The following is a 21,855-nucleotide window of genomic DNA, read 5'->3' as shown; positions in this document are numbered from 1 at the left end:
TCCACCATAACCTCCATCACCACCACCCTCATCACCACCTTCACCGTCACGAATACTATCATCACCTCCACTACCATCATCACCACCTCTATCACTATTTTTTCACCTTCACCAACACCATCTCCACCATCACCTCCATTACCACCACCATCTCACCAGCACATACACACACAATAATCCTTTTTAAAATTTGAGAGCCAGAGAGAGGGGAAACAGGATGAAGAAAAGAGCTGTATCTCTGGAATATTCAGATAGTCCAGGAGGTAAAGCCAGCCTCTCTACCCTCTTAAATAAGAGGCTCCCCTCAGAGCAGATCTGGACTTCCAAGGAGGATGGCTTGAAGCATAGATTCATAGTGTATGAACTGCTGGTTTCTCCTGCGTGCCCCCCACCCAAACTTCTTCCCCCTGCCAGTGAGAAGAGATGCAATGTATGACACTAGAAAGGGGGTAAGGGAGGAGCTAGCATAAATTGAGACCCTACTGTGCACCAAACACCATCTTTGGTGCTTTATATACTTAATCTTATTTGATGCTGTTGGTACCACTGTGATGGGTATTAGTTACTGCCTTTTAACTGAGAAGGACACTGCGACTGGGAGAGATGAATGATTTGCTTGAGGTCACCCAGCCAGTGAGTGTCCAAGCTGAGATTCAGTCTCACCTTCACACTCTGTCCACCATCCTCAGATGGTCTGGCTGCCCAGGAGGGGAGACCTGCAGATGTGGGAGACGGGTGAGAAGGGGATGTTAACCCTGGGATGAGACAAGGATTCTGCGTCACTTGAAAGCATTCAGCTGGAAGAGCAGGACATCTGGGTCCTCAGGCGAGGCGCATGGACACTGCTCCCTGGTCTCCTGGGGGCATGATGCTTTGTTGTGCATTTGTTTGTCTCCTTCGATCAACTCTAAATACCGCACAGGCAAGAAGAGCCTAGTCTGGCTTTTGCGCTGGCTCCCAGGACGCAGCACAGAGCCTGGCACCTGGATGAATCATGCCTGTTGAGCAAATACATGAATGAACCCGTGAAAGCATGAATCAATCAGGACGTCAAAAGCTGGGTAGAAGGCTGCACTGACGATTGAAAAACAGGAAAACAGTAGCCAACGCAATTTTCGCTGCCTATTATTATTATTATTATTATTTTGCCTTTCTGATTTTATAGAAATGGTCATTCTCAGATTTCAGAGCACAAACTGACTGGTTGATGCCCTAGAACTAATGCCCTGAGACAGACCCTAGGGAAGAGGGATGATTATTTAACACAGCACCCGGGGGGCACAGGGTGTGAGGACGTCATTCTTGTGCCTGGTAAAGCAGATGAAATAAGAAGTTTCTACCAAAAACATGTTTGGCTCCTCATGGTGGCTTTCTTTCCCAACCCCCTCCTCAAGCCCCTGCCTCATGCATAGGTTCCTGTCCATGTCTGGTGGATCCTGGGTACCTGGGAACAGAGAGCCCATGGTTCCCAAGCTCAGACTCAGTGGCCAGGGGCCTGGGCAAGGTCTTTTGAAAAAGAGGGTCCAGTTGCCTCCCTTCCCCTGCTGCGGTCCTGTGAGGTAAGGGCAGCTGGGCTGGTCACTGGTTTCATCTGGGCCCCTGTGGGTGATGAGATGGGCAGTGATGGGTGAGTTGGCAACCAGGCCTGAGTGGCACAGCCAGCTGCCCTAGGCACTGTCTTCTCTGCTTGTCACCACTCCCGGCTGCCCAAGCAGCAAAGCAAAGCCACAGTGACAAGATCCAGAGGGGAGAGGCTCCAGCTGGGGGGTGGTGCTGGTCTCACAAGCCACTGGAGCAAGAATGTGACAGCTTCTTATCCAGGGGGGCCCTCTGTCCCCAGTTCCTACCTCATCTGCCCTGACCCAGCTCAGTCTCCTTTTCCTTGTCTTGCCTTTGTCTTGCTTCTGTTCCAGGCTGATATCAGCTCTGAATGGCTTTTGGTCCCCACCTCTATCCACTCCTCCTCCCTCTTCCTCACCCCCTGACCACAGGGCCCCACTGCTTCCTACAGTGCTTGTACAGGCAAGCACACATGCAGAGCCCACCTCAGACAGAAAGCAGGAGGTTCTCTCCCAGGACCTGTGATTAAGACCTGTGGGCAGTGGCTCGGACCTGGGAATCCAATGAGATTATGAGTGTGAGTTAGTGTGTGTGCAAAGGTTTGAGTACATGTGTGTGAGAGATCAGTGTGGATGTCAGAAAGGGCGTGTGTACACATGTGAGCATGACAGTGAATGTACCTGAGTGTTGAAAGGGTATGTGTGAAAGCAGGTCAATGTGGCAATGGGTGTGTGAGCATGTGGGAGCTGGCCGGGTGCTGGAAGAATGAGAGCAACTCTGAGTGTAAAAGCAGTGCCCAGTGGCGGCTGAGAGACAAATGCATCCTTTGAGCTGGTGTTTCTGAATGTGGAGGCTGCCGGCCCCATGCTCTGCTTGATCACCCCCATCTCTGTCATCCTGGGCTCCCTCAAATCAGGTTAGGGTGTGGGGAAGGGGGAATGAAGCTGCTGAGCTCCAGGCAGGGCCCCTGCCCGCTCCTTGGGCCTGTCAGCCACTGATCTGTTCCGTGTTCCTATAAATATTTACAAATCCCAGCTGCTGAGGAGCAAGACATCCTCCACCAGCTGGGGCTCCCAGCCTGGAAGCTGAAAGGGAGGGAAGGTGGGGGATGGAAAGGCGGGGCTGCACTGGAAAGGCAGGGGGCCAGCACTCCTGGGTTCAGCTCGCAGTTTTGCCAAAGATTAGCCCGTATACCCCAGTGTGTCTGCATCAGGAGCTGTGAAGCCAGAAATCTCAGCTCCTCTGCTTCAGGAAGCCTCCTACCTGACAGGCGGGGGGTGGGGGCTCCTTTACAGCCAATCTCCTGCTTCCTATTAATGTCTCCATTAGGGGTAAAGGGAGAGGTCTTACTTTTAAAAAGATGCAGAATTCTCCCTGAGTCCCTAGAGGGTATAGTCTCTCTGAACTCAGAATCTTCCCCAGGACACCTTGATAAATCTATATGGATCCTTCCAAACTGGAGGCTGAGGACTTGCAGCTCGATGGGCGACTCCCATCACAAGAACCTCTTCTGTAGACCCTGGCAGGAGCTAAAGATTTCCATCGGACCTCACGCTCTGCCCCAGCCAGCTCTGTTACTTCTGGAAGAGGTGATGTTAGGTGAGACCCAGGAGAGGGCTCACTTGCCCCAGGCCAGGCTGATGGTCAGACACCCTGAGGAACCAGCCCAAGAGACTATGCAGGGGGGGCAGAGAATGACTATCAATTATTGATCCTCTATGTCTGGTGTCCAGTGCAGTATCAGGCACAACATAGGCCCGTGAGGATTTGTACGGAATCATCAGCCATATGCCAGGATCTTCAAGTCGAGCTTTCCCAACAGCACTTGGTGGTGACTCCCAACCTCCAGACCCAGAAGACATTGTGCCTGGGGGATGATATCAAAGTCCAAGGTGACCCGGGCCACCTAGCTCAGACACAGGAATCCCCAACACTGAGGAAGCTGAGATCTCTTCCCCTATCTTAACCAGAATTTCAGATTGATTGATTCAATATCTTTTTTAGAATTTCAGATTTATTAATGGTGGCCCCTCCTGGGCCCCAGTAGGACTTCCCTTGGCCTTGCCTAGGTAATACCTATATCCTGACCTAGATTTGTCCAAGAAGCCAGGAATTGGAGTGGGAGAAGAATGTAGGGAGCAGGAATCTCATGACATTGTGGGTTTCTGGCTGCTTGTGTGGGACATCCAACTGGAAACTTGGCCCTAATAGGGCATTAAAGACCAGCAGGCAGAGGCCTGCCAGGGTGGGGGCAGATGCTCAACTGCTGAGCCATCCAGGGTGGGGTGAGGGGAGTAGAGGTCAGGACTGTGGCTTCCAGTCTTCTCTCAGGGGCCCAGGCCAGCTGTTTTCACTGTGGCGGGGGAGCCTAACCATCCCAACTTCATAGGGCAAGAAGAAGGAGCTAGGGAAATGCTGAAATCTGCCAGTCTCCTTAGGCCAAAGCCATGATGAAGGAAGGAAAGAGGGAGACGACACAGGGCAGGGCAAAAAGGGGAGTTCGTGGGGGGGCCAGAGATGGGAGCTTTCCTTGGCGAGAGGCATTTGGCCTCACCTCAGAGAAAACCGTGATCTTCTCAGCTGCCAGAGAGGAAAAGCATGGACTGGGGAGGAGGGACCAGGAGGAGGACAGTCTGGAGCCGGCAGAGATGTCCGGTGATGGCAGTGGCACAGGAAGAGTTAAGAATATTCCTAAAATAGCCCAGCCAGAGCCTAAACCAGCCGGCTAGTGCCTCTCCTGGAGAGCAGATCTATAGCGGGAAAAGTCAGCCAGCTCTGAGCCCACTGCCTGCTGCCTGGGCTCAAGCTGCTAATTAAGCCTCCCACCCCACCCCTTGCCAGCCCCTTCTGCTCTAGCAGGGGCCAATCAGCAAAGGAACCATGTCTCTCCAAGGGACAGGGGACTCCAGCTGGGACCAGGAGCTCTCTGTCCTGGCACCCACCTTCATACACTCCACCCCCCTCCACCTGGGTCAGTGATGGGCACACAGATGGACAGACAGGCAAAGTGCAGGCCTATGGATGGGATGGGGACTGGCAGGTCAGAGCAGCCGGGTTCTCCCAACCCAACCTGTGCACCGTCAGCCGTCGTAGGGTGGAGACCTTTGGGAAGCCCTCAAATGCCAGCTTCTCCTGGCTCTGTGCTCCCCTCTGCTTGGGATATCCTGGGGGTGAGGTTGGGGCAGGGAAAAGCCAGGGGAGCCCTCCAAGAATAAACCACATCTCTGTTTCAGGGGCAGGACCAGCTATGTGATTTACAGGACCCAGCATGAGATGAAAACGTGGAGCCCCTGTTCAAAAATTGTTAAGAACTTCCAGACAATGATAGCAAAGCATAAAACCAAGCGCAGATCCCTTCTGAGTGCAGAATCTTTGTCAGCACACAGGTTGCACGTCCTTGAGGCTGGCAGTGTTCAGGGGTTTGGTTTAATGAACATTTACTATGCACCCACTGCTCGGCTCCACTGGTCTACTGGCTCTTCCTCCTCAGAGATCTTCAGCCACTCCGTTCTCAAATACATGGATATAGGGTGCTCCAATATGAGCCCCTGAACATGGAAATGTGACTGGATTACCCCTACCCTGGTTGATTTGGGCCCTCTGAGGATTGCACTGCAGACAGAGTTCCAACCTCCACACCCAGCTGTCAGACCTCTCTGAGCTGCAACCTCCACTGGTCCGTGGGGACTGCCTAGTACAGGGGTGAGCAATCAGCCCTCCTCCTCTTGCCTCCTGACCCCCACCAGTGGGGTCCTGAAAAGAGTTCAAGGGGCTCCCATCTGGCTCTGCCTCAGATAGGCATGACCCTGGGGAAGCTACTTTGCCTCCCCCAGCCTCAATTTCCCTGTCTGTCAAAGGAGAGGTCTCTAAAACCTTTCCAGACCTTAAGTTCTAGGTCTCCTGGGGTAAGAATGCCTGGGGAAGGCTATTCCTATGAGAGACAGAGCTTCCCAAAAAAAGTCAATCTGGGGAGCAGGGGGCTTTCTCCCCAGAACCCAGGAAAATCAGCTGCTCCCCATCAGCCCAGTTCCTCCTCCACTGCCCTCTTCCTAATCCTTGTCCACCTCCTGGCCTTCCACCACCTAGCCTGGGAGTTGGTGGGTGGGGGGTGGTCTGGAATAGTCAATGCCTTCATGAGGAGGCGAGAGGCATGCGGACACTGCTGGCCAGGCAGGGGCCTTCTCCCTGCTGCCTTTGCAAGAGGTTCAGCATAATTGCACTGCCTGTCACTCCCATGTCCTGCTATCTGTCTCTCAGGCTGACCCTGCGCACCCGCCATTATATTGGTTCCTGTTGGGGCTGCAGAGCCTCATTACTTATACATGCAGCTGGGAGATGCAGGCTGGGCTGAGGGGAGGCACCTCCTAATAGGTCTCCTGTCCCACATCCCAAGCCTTCTCAGAGCTGCTTCCCTGGTGTTGGGTTGGGATGGGCAGCAGGGGGCTGCTGGTCTGAGGTGGGGGGTGCAGGAGGCTCCAGGCCTGAGCAAGTCTCTGGAGCCCCCAGGCACAAAGCTGTGAGTTCTCTGGAGAGGGAACATGTGAAAACCTGACTATGACTTGGGTATGTGGGCTCTGCCCCCTTAATCCCACTCACTCCTCCTCCTGCTATGGAGCTGGAGGAGGGATTCCTTTTTTTTTTTTTTAAGATTTTATTTATTTATTTATTCATGAGAGACACACAGAGAGAGGCAGGCTCCTCGCAGGAAGCCTGATTCGGGACTCGATCCCCGGACAGGATCATGCCCCAAGCTGAAGGCAGATGCTCAACTGCTGAGCCATCCAGGCATCCCTGGGGGAGGGATTCCTTTTTTTTTTTTTTTTTTTAAAGATTTTATTTATTTATTCATGAGAAACACAGACAGAGAAAGAGGCAGAGACACAGGCAGAGGGAGAAACAGGCTCCATGTAGGGAGCCCAATACTATCGTGCCACCCAGGCATCCCTGGGGGAGACATTCCTGAAGAATGTTCCTCACCAACCTCTGAGCCCCAGCCAGACTGAGGAATTCTGAGTCCCCCCCGCTGGTTCAATCCACTGAGGTGTGTCCTGGCCCTTCACCCGAAATCATAACACCACTTCCATTCCCCCTGCACTTTTTGACCAAATATTCCCTCTCCAAAGGGGGCTGAAATCATGGAGGCTTTTCCAATGGAGGATCTAGAAGGGTCTGAGTTAAAATATCAGTAAAGGGATTTTAAGTATTTTAATAGATGACAGTGGGATGTTTTCTTTAATATGAGAATCACAGCCCTTCAGAGCTCCCCTGGACAATTCTCCAGCCCAGAGAAATAAATGAAAGGCCTTAAATGTGATGAGACTTCCCCAAGCACATGTGGCAAGTTGATGGGCCTCATGACCTGGAAAGCCTGCCTCTGCCTCTTGCTTCCCAGCTCTCCACCTCCCCTGTGAAGTCTTCCTGGAGTCCTCTGGGCAGGGAGTTTTCATCTGTGCTTCCTAACGCCTAGTACAAACCTCATCCCAAGCCTTAGTTTTTCCTCAGCTACAATATGGGGAAAATAACACTGCCTACCTCATGGGGTTATTGATATTAAATGATACAAGCCATGTAATAGTTTTAAGTCCAGGATAATAGGTTGTTAAATTTAAATAAGATAATCCACTTGGAACAAGATCTTGCCCTTAGTAAGTGCTCGGAAGAACGTTAATAATTATCATAACATTTACCATTGCTTGCTGCCTGAGTCACCTGTCAAAGAGTGAGCTCCTCAGGGGTATGGTTTAGGTCTTTCTCATTCGGGGCGCACCGGCACCACCACATTACAGTGCCTAGATCGACGTTTGCAATGAGTGGACAAATGAATGCAGATTTGCCAGCCGATGATTCAGGGCATAGCACCCCCGTCATCACTCACAAACCCAGACACACACTAACACAAATTGTCTCTTACATATTCACACCCACTCACATTCATTCAAAGAACCCCAAAATACCACAGAGCAGCCACCTGGTTTCCTAAAGTCAGCCATGTGTAAATGGAGAGTCTTACTCACTTTACGCACACCCATAATGCCCAGTACCCCCCCACCCCTAAAATGATAGGGGCTGTAGGAGTGGGGTGGGGCTCCCCCTCACAGGAAGGAAAGCAAAGCTGGGTCTTTAGCTCCCAGCATGGCAACATCCCAGCGGGGGAGAGTCCTGCTCTCCCTCTTTTCTAACAAGGCTCACCTCTTTCCCCTTCTGTAAACCTGGGTTCCCCTGTCCCCCTGCGGGCAGGTGGCTGAGGAGGAGGCTAGAATGCCAGAGCACCAGGGGTCCTTCTTCACTCATCTAAGTCTTGTCTCTGAACCTAGAAGCATAGGCCACTGTCTTCCTATCCTACACCAAACACTGCAACCTGTAGGAAGAAGGCAAGAAAAGGAAACCCAAGGCCTAGGGTGGTGGAAGGGCATTCTTAACCTGGGGGTGCAATAATTATATTAGCCACCATTTACTGGGTGCATAACCAGGGTCAGATATTGAGCCCAGGGCTTTACACCCATTATCTCATTGAATTCTCACAACCCTTTTTCTGGAGAACACTTGAGGTGCTGCAGGTTAGACTATCCTAAGCAGGTCTCTAATTCTAGAATCCTCAACAGCCAAGCTCTAGAGAATTTGGGGTGGGAGGAGTGGGAGGGCTCGGGGGTCCTCAGTCAGTAAACTGGGGGACTCCCCTTCAGGCAGCGCCCGCCCCCCAATCGGTCGCGTCCTCACGTCCCCACCTAAGGAAAACGGGTGCCCCGACACCGCGGTGGGGGTTCGCCTCACTCGGGGGACCTGGGCGGGACCGAGGCGGGGCCTGGCGAGCCCGGGGGGAGGCGGGAGGCGGTGGCCCAGGCTCACAGGCCAAGATGGCTGTTAATTAAAGTGCTGGCACCAGCTCCTCTCTGCAAAGTTTGAAGCCGTTATTTTCCACTCCAGCGAAGCGGGGAGAATCCGGCTGGGCTGACAGAGACGCCACACCGCGCCAGGGAGCGGGCGCTCTTTCGGGGGGCGGGGGGCAGGCCGCCTGGCAGCGCCGAGCGCGCCCCGAGAGCTCGGGGATGGGGGTGGGGGTGGGGGTGGGGGGGAGGGCGCTCCCGCCTCGTCCTCGGCCTGGGGCGCCGCCGCGCTTTCCCGGCAGGTGCTGGGAGGGCTGCGGGTGCACAGCAGACGGGAGACCCCTCTGCGTGAGAACCTGCCGGAGGGGGACAGTGCAAATCGCACGCTAAAGACCGCGCACCTTGTCCCTCGGGTCACCAGTCCTGTCGCTCTTCAAAGAGACATATTGGGGGAGACCAAGGTGGGGGGACAGGAGGCCTATTGACAGCTGAGGACTACTCTTCCTGAGCCTGGGGGTCTAGCTGCTCCGCCTAGCGCCCCCCTCCTGCCGGACTTTCCTCCCTTTGGACATTGAACAGTACCTAGAGACCCAACCACCCGGGTTGGAAGAGCCTGGAGTCAGATTGCGGGTTTGAATCCCGACTCTACCTCTTATTAGTTGTGTGACTTTGGTCAAATCTCTTCACTTGCCAGAGCCTCAGTTCTCCATCTGTAAAATGAGAAAAGTGATGAGTTTTACCTCTAGGGCTTGATGTAAAGACCCAGTGTGATCTTGTATGTAAAGCATTCAAGATAGGGCCTGGCACACAGTAAGCCCAGTGTAAATGCTATTTATTGAATTGGTTTAGCTCCCTCCTTGGTGGTTGGGGGTCCCTCCAACTGGGCTCTGCCATCAGGGCTTGGAAAGTCCTCTCTCATAGCCCCTTATTTGATATTTTCGTGTCCCTTTCCTCCTCCCAGCTCTGGGTGGGGGTAAGCAGTCTCATCCTAGGGTAGAGAAAGCCAGAGAATCATAAGGACAGTTGTGACCAGTCAGCAGGGGAAGAGTGTGAGGTGGGAGGGGACCTCTCAGGAGAAAAGAAAGAGGCTGAAGGGTCATCTTTTAGCAGGGGCCAGAGGCCTCCAGAGGCAGAGCCTTCCATGGTGGGCTGGATAAAGGAGGATGAAGGAGGAGCAATGGAGCAGCATGAGTGGGGCCTCAAATAATGTGACAAATATTTTGATGGAAGCAGACACATTTCCACTTATGCAACCTCAACACTTTACTGCACTTGAGGAAGAGGACTGCCTCATGCAACCTGATGGGGAGAAGAGTTAGGGGGCTGCTGAGGGACTGGGGGAGACCAATTTCCCTTCTTGAAGGCTGGAAAAGGGAGTTACCATCCAGGGACTGTTGGTATTGGTCAGAATGAAGAAACAAGGCGGAATGCCCGCTTTCTTAGGGCCCCCATTTCTCTCTTGTCTAAACGCAGGAATAAGGGGAGTGATCAGAGGAAAATGGAGGACCAGCCCACTCCCAGGAAAAAGCAGCCTTGTCTGGCTTGGAGCTCGATGAGGAACAGGGAGGCAAGGAGGTATGGGTAAAAGATCCTGCCCGTCCTGAAGGAAGACGGGGCCAGGGAACAGCCAGGAGCCAGAAAAGAGGAGGAGCAGCTGCTGTCAGTTACTCGGGATTTCGCTGGACACTCCGACAGGCACACGATCCCTATATCTCCTGGACTAATGGTCTGTGAAGACCCGTGCAGAATGGCCCCTTCCCCATCTTCCTTTTGCCTTCCTCTCTTCTTCCCTCTCACTCTCTTCCCTCATTGCTCCCAATTCCATACTCCCCACTCCACACTCCCCTCAATTGCTCTCCATCCCCAGCAGGCTGGGGAACTGTCCACCCCGGCCTCCGCCCCCTATGTGCCATGGCCCCTAGAGCCTCCTCGGTTTTCTTCGCAACCAACCCTCGAGGCCTCTCTTCTCTGCTTCCCTCGGCGCTCGCTAGCTCTCCCTGTGGCCGTCTCTTCCATTCGGTCTTGGTCCCTATTCTCCCCTTCCCTATAGGAGACTCTACGATTTCTTAGACTCAAGCATCCTCCGCATTTCCCAGTGTCAGTCTCCAGCGCCCAGTCTCCCGGTTCCTCTCCCGGCTCTGGCCTTCATCTCCGTGGCTCCGCCCCCTCGGTGGGCGGAGTCCTACCTCCAGCGGCCCAATTAGGTGCTGGCCCCGCCCACAGCCCCACCCCTCACGGGCGCCGAGCGGCCGGGAGCCGGCGGGCGGGGCGGGGCGGAGGGGGCGGTGGCCCGAGCGCGAGGAGGCGGGAGGAGCCCGGCAGGACGCGGCTGCCGCCGCTCTCAGTCCGGCCGCGCAGCGGGAGGGAGGCGCGAGGCAGGAGCCGGCGGCTGGGCTCGGCGGCGCATCCAGCGCAGCGCGGCGCTCCGGGCCCGGCCCCATGCCCGCAGCCCCGCCGGACCGCCCTTGAGCGCGGGCGCCCTGCCCGCGCCCCCCGCCCGCCGGCACCATTGCCCCGACGGCGCGGCCGGGCGGCCCGGCGCTCCCCAGGCTCCGCGCCGGCCGGAAAACGCTGCTGGCGGCCGCTGCGGGCGTGGTGATGCTGCTGGTGCTGGTGGTGCTCATCCCCGTGCTGGTGAGCTCGGGCGGCCCGGACGGCCACTATGAGATGCTGGGCACCTGCCGCATGGTATGCGACCCCTACCCCGCGCGGGGCCCCGGCGCCGGCGCTCGGCCCGACGGCGGCGACGCCCTGAGCGAGCAGAGCGGCGCGCCCCCGCCTTCCACGCTGGTGCAGGGCCCCCAGGGGAAACCGGGCCGCACAGGCAAGCCGGGCCCCCCGGGGCCTCCCGGGGACCCAGGTCCTCCGGGCCCTGTGGGGCCACCCGGGGAGAAGGGTGAGCCAGGCAAGACCGGCCCTCCCGGGCTACCGGGTGCGGGGGGCAGCGGCGCCATCAGCACGGCCACCTACACCACGGTGCCACGCGTGGCCTTCTACGCCGGCCTCAAGAACCCTCACGAGGGTTACGAGGTGCTCAAGTTCGACGACGTGGTCACCAACCTAGGCAACAATTACGACGCGACCAGCGGCAAGTTTACGTGCAACATTCCCGGCACCTACTTTTTCACCTACCACGTCCTCATGCGCGGCGGCGACGGCACCAGTATGTGGGCGGACCTCTGCAAGAACGGCCAGGTGGGCCCGGCGGGGGCATGGGGCTGGCCTGGGGGCAGGGCACCCAGGGAGCCCGGGACCTATGGGTACCGGCGGGCACAGGTGGCGACCTACAGCAGCCCCGCTTAGGCATCACAAGCGGGGACGGTGGACCGCTTGGCACTAACTCCTCGGTTCCTGGGCACCGGCGCGCGGCAAGGGAATGCGGGAGATAATACCAAATAATCAGAGCGCAGGGCTCCCAGGCGCGCGGACTGGTCCTTGGGGACTTGGCCCTTGGGAAGCGATATCTGAGAGCTGGGATTGTGGTTGATACCAGCGGGCGATTAGGGGAGGGCAAAGACGGGCTCTGGGGAGAGGCAGCCTCTGGCGCCCGCGGGCGTCCGGGCGCACCGCTAAGCGCGCAAGCCTAGAAGGCAAGCTGTAGGAGATGTTTTGGACACAGGCAAAGGGAGCCAGGGGCGCAAAGCTTTAGCTGCAATACATCCTCCGTCCCTGAGAAGGGACCACGGGGCAGATCTGAAACCCTTACAAAACATGGGGCAGCCCGGTGGCTTGGCTTCCCACAGTGTCAGAGCTACAGGCGCAAGAAAGCCGCCTCCGGGGGAAAGTTTTTCCTCCTGAGGCCGGGCAAAGAGATGGAAACTCCCCCTCCCTTGATCTTGCAGCTGCTGCTCCTGACTCCTGGGGCATTCCCTATTCCCATCCCAGAGACGGAAGCTGGCGCCAGGCTGGTGGTACTGGGAGGATAGTGCATGGTGCTTTTTCTCTGAAACTCCTGCCCCAGGGCCAACCTCGACCTAACTCCGCCACAGGGTGACAGTTTTGCCCAGTTCCCTTCCCTTTTGAAACCCCCTCCCTTTCCTGTACTCCCAGACCATGGTGGCCAAGCCCCCCACCCCCGGGGGTTGAGGGGGGGTGGCTAGTGAGGCAGAGCATCCCAGTGGAAAAAGAGACCAGCAAGGGTCCAAACTAAAGCTAGCATGGTGGGAGTTGGAAAGGAATCTCCTGCGACTGGGACCCAAGACCCTGTTGGAAGCTTTCCCACTGCAGTACTACCCCGAGATAGAACCTGGCTTGGGGGGTGGGGGAGAGGACAGGCATGGGAGTAAGCACGAATACTACCAGGCACTTGTAAGTCTACCCCCTCTTCTTTCTCTCCTGCCTGCCTCTTTTTCCTACTCTCTTTTCCTCATCTCTCTCCTGTGTCTACCAGTCCTACCCAGCTCTCTTGGGTTTCTGGCCTCTGTCCCCTGGGCTTAACATCCCTCTCTATTCCTTGAGTGTCTCTCTCCTACTGGTGTTTGTCAGGCTTCCCACATCTCTCCTCTTTGTCCTTGGTTCCTGACCAAAAGGGAGGCCTCAGTATCCAGGGAGGGCTCATTCTGCAGACAGCCCCACGATTCTCCTTATTAATCACCAATAAGGGATGCAGCAATGTCACCTTCATCAATGGAATCTTTTCCTTTCCCAAAGAAAGTTTGGGCTGGCCCCGAGCTGAGCCTTCAGGGGGTTCGGGGCCCATTTTGCCTGGATAGGGAGCTAGTCACCAGACCACCAGCGGGCCCTAGACCTGGTGCGCCACCTCAGGCGGTTGCAGCAGGGCCTCAGAGATGAGGCACGATGTGACCCCAAAGGTGATGTGTGCTTGGGCAAGGGGCACTTGCTTCAGTCACTGGGAGGTGAAACCATCTCAAAGTCTCTTCTTTCCCCTTCAGCAGAGCCTGCTGAGGAGGTACTCGCTGGAGGTGGGACCACAGGCTAGTAGAAAAAGGGAGGTGGCTTTAACGAAGGGTTTCAAGACCCAGCATTTTTAACAGTGACCCAGACCATTCCTCCCGACAAAACAGTGGGGCCTACACTCCTCTCCCCTACATCCTTTGTGACATGATCAGGATTGCTCAAGACTCATTAAATCTCACAAGTCATCCCACATATTCATTTTGAAGCCTTACTAGGAGTCAGGTTTGGAGCCAGGTAGTGGGGTTTGATCCACCTGCTCTCTGGGATCTTGTGGTCTGTGCAGGAGAGAGAGTAGTAACCACATAATACACACCAGCGATTTGTGTGTCAGAGGAAGACTGGGAGCCCAGCTGGCAACTCTGGTCCCCAAATGTGTTAGCTGGAGGGAATGATCCAGTGGGGCCTGCCCCAACCCAGACCAACCTGGTCAAGGGAAAGGATTGCGAACCTGGGTCAGTCCCCAAGGTGAGGAGACATGGCTAGTGAGAAAATAAAAAGATCAATGGTAGGAAAAGGATGGCTTAGAGGTAGAAGGGGACATTCAAGTGAGCAGAGAAAGAATGATGGTCCTGGGCAATGTACATGAACAGAACCGAGGGGCTTCTGCCTCCCGTGCCTTCAAGACCAGTGGCAGTGTTGGGCTCTGTGCTTTTCCTTCCTGGCTTCTTGCCTGCAGAAAGGCTTCCAGAATTTCCTCAGGAAGGCAGAGCTGACACTGTTCCTTGGCCTTTCCCTGGACAAGACGGGGAGCGGGAGTCACTACCTTCCTGCCTGGTGTGGAGCACCCACCCCATCCATGCCTGAGGCCCAACCTGGTGGCACCAAGCCTTGCTCATGAGGACATGGAGATCTGAGGAGCCTGAGGAAGGGGCTGTAGGTTGGGGGTGGTGCCCTGAGTGAGGTAAGCTCCCTGCAGCTGCCCTGGGGGTCCCCAGTTCAGATGGATCAGGAAAGACATGAAATTCATAAACTGGGCCAGGAGAGAGGAGGCTGTGTGGGAATGGGCCAGGGTCCTTGACCAGGGTGCCAGTTGTCCAGGGCAGGAACTTTGGAAAGGTGAATATTACAAATGGGGAAGGGCTTGGTCAACAGGGCCTGAATGAGGTGAGAGGTGGAGTAGCATATACATTGAGGACTCTCATGTAGAGCTCCTCACTGGAGCTCAGCCTAATGCCTGACAGAGGGAGAGGGGCTCCTGCTGCCCTTTTCTAGCCTTGAATATCTTTCCGGGCACAGAGCATAGTGCCTAGCACAGCAGGGACCCAATAAATGTGGGACAGCACAAGTATGCCCTGTGGGCCAAGCTGGCTGCCTGGGGGAGCCACTCCTGCACATCCAACACTCTAGCATTGATCAGGGGGCAGGGGCATGTTTCCTGGGTTGTCCCCTCTCCTCCAACCAGGGCCCTGGTCAGATCACTGCCTCAGTTTCCCTTCTAGCAGCACTCTAGGAAGTGATTCTACAGCGCCCCCTTGTGACAAGTCTCAGACTTGCTTTCTTGCTTCCATGGCAACCTCAATTCCCCAAATTTCCCCTTGGCCCCCAGGAGGAGTTAGATGTCTCAACAGTTTCCAGTCTTGGGCAGAGAATCAGGACCCCTGGGTTCCACTCCTAGATTCCCCACCGTCTAAGGATGGAAGGGCATAAATTCTCCCTGCCTCCATGGATAATTAGGATAATCACAGCAACAATCATGGTGATGAATAAATAATAAACATAAGCATAACAGTTCTGATGCCTGTCACATCACCAGGAGATTCCTGATGACAGATGACTGTATTCTAATGGATTTGGCTATTAAGAAGCACACTGTTTTAATGAGTTAAGGCTAAATTAATCTGGGTAATAAAAATAATTGTTATTAGTAGTAATTTATTAGCAAAGATAATGAAATGCATGCGTAATAATAAATACTATGAGGATTAGGGCCCAGGGAACAATACAGAAGTTGGCTGCTTGCTTTGAGCGCTTGCCTAGTAGCACAAAGGCCCATCAAGATTAAAATTTTTTTTTCTTCACCATCAAAAGGCTTTTATAAAGGTTGCAGTGGTGAGGCAGGATCTTCTCATCCATTTTCTAAACAGAGAAACTGAGCTTCTTGACAGACAGCCTCTTCCTCTCATTTGATTTTCTCTACCTTTAGCTGAACTGTGAGTTTTCCCAGCTAAGTGTGCCCAAACTGTTCCTTCCTTGGTTGAGGAAGAAAGAGGTTGAGGGCAGACAAGGGGCTGGAAGGATCTGGACTTTACCTGACAGACAGCATGCAAATGTGTTGGGTCCTCCTATTGCAGCATTGCTGCTGAGTCAGCAGCTTTGGCACAGCTGACCTGCAACCTCCTCCTCCCGCCCCAACAAGGAGAATGGGCCCTTCCCCTAATTTGACTTGGTCCAGCCCAGACTGTCAGCCCTTAGGAGAGCTACCTTCGGGGAAGGGGAAGGATGGAGAGGGGCTGTTATGGGAGCCCAGCTGGGAGAACCCCCTCAATGCAGCCTCCTCTCAACACCTTGGAGATGGTCCCTCTCTTCCCATTCTCCACCCAGGCTATCCTGGAGAGGCCCCAGATCCTCTGGCTCATGATGCCTTGTGTTGCCTCAGTTGTTGGGGAGGAATTCCTGGAGGGCATTTGTCCACCACCAACCCCCTCAATATCTTATGATTATAGTCAGAGCCCCCAAAAGTGACAGCAGGCTTCACACCTAAATGCCGGTGCTCTCTTGCTTCATCATCCTGCCCATCCCTCCCTTCTCCCATCAAAACAAGGGCCAGCAAAGATATCACATCCACCTGAGGATCACAGAAAGATGTAAAGCCTGGATTCTCTTCTTCCCACCTACTTCCTTTCTACCACCCTGGGGTGACATAGGAGGAGCCAGAAGTCCCTTTTGGGTGGGGTAAGAATCACAGGTATAACTGACAGCTCTTTGGAGGCCAGTTGCAGGCTCAATCTGAGCCTTGGGAGGGGAAATAATTACCAGACCTTCCATCTCACTGCTCCAGTGCGAAAGACTCCAGAATGAAGTACAGACAAGGAGTTTAAAGATTGGGTTCTAGTACTAGGGTGGTTGCCTAGTAGCAGCCTGGCATTAGTCTAGCCTCTTGACCCGTGGAACCAAGGTGCACCCTTGTGTCCATCCACTGATGTAAGAACAGGTAGGTATGGCTGAAATATAAGGCATTGTTGTTACAATTAAAGCAAAGAGGAAGGAATGATAAGGAGATAAGGTATGGCCCCCCATCCTCTGGTGTTCCAGAGAATTCCTCTTTGCAAAGAGGGAGCTCCAGGCTGGGACATCTCAGGGACATTGTTGAGGTCTTCAGCAGGCCAGCCGGTAAGACCTAAAGGAGTTAAGGAGGCCAGCTCCACCTTGATTCCTAATTCAGAACCAGATTACACCTGCCCTAGAAATCCAGGGCTCCTCTATAACCAGGTCCCCAAATACACAGTTATGATTGGAAAGGGGGGGATGACCAGAGAAAAGCTGGCTGAGAGCTGAAGGCGGGGCTTTTAGGGCCTCCAAGATCCTCCCCATGTGGCTACCTTACCTCTGACAGTCCCCCTCCCTCCCCAACCCTACTTCTCTCCCTCCCTCCCCGCTACCCTCTCACACACTCCACCCCTACTCCCCCACCCCCTTATCCCCCCCGCCCCCCCTCCCCCCGCAGGTGCGGGCCAGCGCCATAGCCCAGGACGCAGACCAGAACTATGACTATGCCAGCAACAGTGTGATCCTGCACCTGGACGCGGGTGATGAGGTCTTCATCAAGCTCGACGGAGGCAAAGCGCACGGCGGCAACAGCAACAAATACAGCACGTTCTCCGGCTTCATCATCTACTCCGATTGAGCTCCCCGCGTCCTCCTCCATCCCCTATCTACACCCTCCTCCACCCCCCACCCCGGGACTCCCCTCCGGCGGGCTGAGGACAACCCAGCCCCCGGCTCCCCAGCCCTGTCTGCGGGCCCTCCCCGGCTATGACGCCCCTGGCCCGCCCTCGCCACCGCCCGGGCCGCAGGCTAGGCTCTCCTGCCCGCTCGCCGCAGAGCCAGGTGCAGAGCGCCCGTCCCGGCCCCCGGGAGGCGGTGTCCACCGCCCCCGCCCCCTCCCGCGCTGTATATTTGTACAATAGGACTGTTTATTGTTCACCCTGCTCGCCAGCCCGCCCCAGACTGGGGACAGGTCTCGGCGAGGACCCTGCTGCCCATGCTCGGATGCGCTGCCCTCCGGCTCCAGGGTGGCGCTTCCTGGGAGAGGGGTGGGTTGGGGCTGGATAGCGTCCAAGCACCTGCTAAAGCCCAAGCCCGACCCGGCTGCGCCCCGTCTGACCAAAGCTCTAATAAAAACACTTCCACCCTGCTCGCTTTGGGTCTGTGCCCTGGAGAGGAGTTGCAGGAGGGGACGGTGAACCCTGCCTTCTTCCAGAAAGGAAAGGGGTCTGCTGGAAGTTTCCGGTGGATCTGGGAGCAGGCAGGTGCCAGAATCAGAGCTGCTCTGGGAGGAGGTGGTCCAAGGAGCCCAATGCTCACCACAGCCCAAGAGCAGAAATGGGAAGCAGCCCAGTTGCATCATCATCTTCCATGGTGGAAATGTTCCATTTGTCTGTCCTTGAAGGTGGCATCAGCAAGGTTTAAACTGCGACACCCAGGTTCTCAATTTGGTACCACTGTGTGTGATCTTGGGCAAGTCACTCGTCTTCCAGCTCTGGGTTAGTGACAGCAATGACAGGAACGTATTTTGCACTAAAAGCTGGTTGACTTTGGCCTAAGCACTTCACCTGGGCCTCAGTTTTCTCATCTATAAAATGTTAAGTAACAAGTCCTACCTTGCTTGACTGAGGATTCAAGAGGTATCATGCACATGTCCAATAAACACAGCTTTTATTATTTATAACGTCACTGAAAGTTTGCACAACACTTCCAGGTATGGCATCTCACTCAAGCCTCCCAAGAGCCCTGAGAGTCTGGGTGAGTAGATTTTGTTCTTCCAGGGAGATGAAATATCTTTCTTCATGCGACAGTCACTAAGTTCTGTGATTGCACTTGAATCCAAGAAGCCCGGCTCCTTGAAGACAACACCCTGAGTCTCCTTGTCTTGCCCCTGCCTCCCTTATCTCCTGCAACTGGGACCCTGACATTTGCAGTTAGGGCATTCCTAAATAAAATAGCTAATATTCAGGGGTGCCTGGGGACACAGTTAAGCATCCAACTCTTGGTTTTAGCTCAGGTCATGATCTCGGGGTCCTGAGATCCAGCCCCACATTGGGCCCTGGGTGTGGAGGCTGCTTGGGATTCTCTCCCTGCACCCTCACTCTTGCTTGTGCGTGCATACTCACACACACACACACTCTGTCTCTCAAATAAATACATAAATCTTTTTAAAAAAAACACAAAAGCTAATATTTAGAGAGCACCCACTCTGCGTCAGGTACCACATGAGAACTTTATAAATACTATCTCATACATACGTGGGTGGGGTGGGGTAGACTGGCAGGAAATGCTTGAATGCTCTGTAACACGGGTACTGTTATTTTATCCATTTCAGTTGGGAAAACAGATTCAGAGAGGTTAATAACTTGCCAGGGTCACAGAGCTAGGAAAAGGCAAACATCAGTATTTGCACCAGAGACCCTGCTCTTAGCTAGTATGCTATATTTCATAGAGATTTGGGATCTCCAAAGCAGAATGGAGGAAGAATGGCTTTGAGGCAGCTCTGTCCCTGCTATGCACAGCCCTTCCACCCCCACCCCTGCCCTGCAGAGGCTGGACGGACTTATAAGCATCTGCACTGGGCTGCAGCCATGGGGTGAGCCTGTTGGAGAGACCCAAGGCTCTATATTGAGCAAGAGTCCCACCTGGCCTCCCCTCCCCCAGCCAGCTCAGCTGGAGAGACCGGAAGGAGGGGTGGCCTCCTTCCCAGTCAGGCCCCATGTATGGACCCTTGTCATGGCTGGCAGCCTTGAATGACTTTCTTTATCCTCCCTTCTCTCCCCTTCTTCCCCCTACTGCCAGCTGTGGCCATTTAATAAAATTAGCTTAATGCTTGTTCCTTCCCTGTGGGTTCTGGAGATTGAAATCCGCGGGTCCCCACAAACCCAATAAAACCCCTGGCAGGTCTGGTTGGAATGAGAGTTTCCTCAGGAAAAGTGATTAGATTAGAAGGCGCTTCCCCCTTGCCCTAGGTGCCACCCACAGCCCCCTATGATTCTTTAATGGCCACATTGGCCTGGCATTACCCAGCCACATACCTGGGGGGTTCCTACCCTTCCCCAGAGGCCACAGGGACTGGACTGGGACCTCTGCTACAATAAAAAGCATGTTAATCATTTCTGTAGGGAGTGCCTGGCTGGCTTGTTTGCTTTTATTTCTGGTGACCAGACAATCCTCATGTCGTTTTTGAAAGATGGGCCTAATATCTCCATTTTGCAGATGAAGAAATCATAGTCCAAAGAAAATTCGTGACTTGCCCATGGTCATGCAGTAAGTGTGTGGCATAACTAGGACTGGACTGAAGCCAAGGACTTTTTTTCCTTTGCAGGGTACCAAGTGTATTCTAAAGTCACTCAGGCAGCATCCCAGCTGTGGTGGTGGGGCGGGAGGGCAGGGGGCATGGGGACTGTTTGGAAAGTGTCTCTCCCATCAGACAGGGGATCCCCAAGGGCAAAGTCTATTTTTTTCCCCTCAGACTTGGGATACCTGAGGGCAAGGACTGTGTCTCCACCATCAGAATGGGAAGCTTCCTGAAGGCAAGATCTCTGTGTCCTCCATCAGACTGGTGATCCTCAAAGACAGTGTAAGCTGTAAGCTGAGGGTAAGGTGTGTGTCTCCACTGAAACCAGGATCGGGGGAGGGGGGGTCCTAGATGCAGAGATTGTGGCTCTCCTCTCAGTGGCTCTGAGGGTAGATACTGTCTTTTCTATTAAACTAGGGCATTCTAAGACCTGGGACTGGGGGTTCCCCAAAGGACAGACTCTGACTCTTCATCCAACTGGGGGATCTGTGAAAGCAGAAGCTGTGTCTCCCTTCAGACTGGGGGGCTCCCTGAAAGCAGGGCATGTGTCTCTCCTCCTCCTCAGTTAAGAACTTTCTGGCACAAGAACATTCTAGGGGGGCAGGACTAGCTGGGTGGTAGAAAGGAGGCCAGACAGGCAGAATGGAGGTCCCACTCTGGAGGAAGGAAGGAAGAAAGCTCCCCAGACTGCCTCCCCTTTAGAAAGATGTGTGATTAATTAACGAATAATGTCCCTGCCAGGGGGGTGTTAGGATGGAGGCGCCCCTGGAGCTCACCCACACAAGGAACAGTAGGCCATCCTGTGCCCAGGCAGCTGCTAGCCCTAGGAGCTAGGGCTGCCCTGCTTTCTGGGGTCATGGGCACCAGAGGGGACAGCAGGATCCCACCGCTGGGGACTGTCCTAATTGGATGACTTTGCAGGACGGCCAGGCAGGTGCGCTCAGCTCGCCGCTTCAGCTTGCTACAAACACATCTGCCACGGCAAGGTCTGGGGGTTAATTGCCTCCCGCCTCACTCCTGGTAACCGATATTCCATTTACTGCTCTGAGGGGGAGCTGCCCGGAGAATCAATCCTGGACAAGCATCCAGGAGACAGGGGAGCTGTGGAGGCATGGGAGCTCTTTCCCGGAGGATCTCTGAACACCAGAGGAGGAGGCAGGAGGCAAGGGCCCAGAGAATGCAGCCGATTGCTCCGGGCTACTGAGGCCTCACCTGTGCTCTGTTGACCCCAACAGGACCCCAAGGGCTAGAAGAAAATCCCAGGGGCACAGAGGCTGCACTATCCCAGCTAGCTGTGCTGTTTCCCCTGCCCTGGTTCCTTCTGCATTTATTTATGAGTGCCCCCATAAGCTGCAGCAGGTTAGATGCTGTTAATAAGGTTATTTTCACAAGCAATGAAGGTATATTTGAAAAGCGGAACTGGAGGTGTGAGCTCTCCGCTCCCTTCTAGGTAACAAACCTTAAAATCCTACAAATGAAGTGATAATAAAGTGGAAGTGAAAAGTCTACACATGTTGGGAACTGGGAAGGAGTGGTAGGGTTTCTGAGAGGTTGTGGGGAGCTGAAGGGAGAAAGGGGAGGCTATCCCTCATGCTTTCAGTATGCTCCCATTTGTTCCACCTGGGAAGCAAAACCACCGAACAGGTACTCCTATTACGCAGCCGGGAAAACTTAGACCCTGAGAGGGAGCCACGATTGCCACAGTTGGTTCAGAGCACAACTAGAACCAGAGACAGCAGAACCCAGTAGACATGCAGCAAGTAGAGACGGAAGTGGGATCAAATCCTGGCCATGCTCAGTGTTTCAAGAAAAGACATATGACCTTTCTGAGCCTCAGTTTCTCCATCTATAAAATGGGGCCGGGACGCCTGGGTGGCTCAGGGGTTGGTTGCCTGCCTTCCGCTCGGGTGTGATCCTGGAGACCCGGGATCGAGTCCCACGTTGGGCTTTCTGAGGGAGCCTGCTTCTCCTTCTGCCTGTGTCTCTGCCTCTCTCTGTGTGTCTCTCATGAATAAATAAATAAAATCTTAAAAAAAATAAAACGGGGCC

General features: G+C 54.5%; 1 protein-coding gene and 1 long non-coding RNA gene across 3 annotated transcripts; one reads left to right on the top strand and one right to left on the bottom strand.

The window, feature by feature from the left end:
- Nucleotides 1–373: 373 nt before the first annotated feature.
- Nucleotides 374–10,583, bottom strand: LOC140607547 (uncharacterized). Of its 2 annotated transcripts, none has more exons than XR_012009517.1 (3): nucleotides 9,034–10,583; nucleotides 7,750–7,918; nucleotides 374–998 (listed from the first exon to the last, which is right to left on the bottom strand). It is a non-coding gene; the product is annotated as an uncharacterized lncRNA (long non-coding RNA). The 2 variants fall into 2 exon arrangements; XR_012009516.1 differs by lacking the exon at nucleotides 374–998 and having other exon boundaries at nucleotides 5,960–7,918; nucleotides 9,034–9,094; nucleotides 10,335–10,583.
- A 306-nt stretch (nucleotides 10,584–10,889) lies between these two features.
- C1QL1 (complement C1q like 1) lies at nucleotides 10,890–17,655 on the top strand. Its single transcript, XM_072780915.1, has 2 exons — nucleotides 10,890–11,579; nucleotides 16,966–17,655. The coding sequence occupies exons 1-2, from the start codon at nucleotides 10,983–10,985 to the stop codon at nucleotides 17,143–17,145; spliced, it is 777 nt and encodes a 258-aa protein (XP_072637016.1). The 5' UTR covers nucleotides 10,890–10,982; the 3' UTR covers nucleotides 17,146–17,655.
- The last annotated feature ends 4,200 nt before the right edge of the window (nucleotides 17,656–21,855 follow it).

The sequence above is a fragment of the Canis lupus genome, chromosome 16 (assembly GCF_048164855.1).
Source record: "Canis lupus baileyi chromosome 16, mCanLup2.hap1, whole genome shotgun sequence".
NCBI classification, from domain to species: domain Eukaryota; kingdom Metazoa; phylum Chordata; class Mammalia; order Carnivora; family Canidae; genus Canis; species Canis lupus.
Note: the sequence above shows the minus strand (reverse complement) of the source record. Positions and strands in the feature narration are given on the sequence as shown.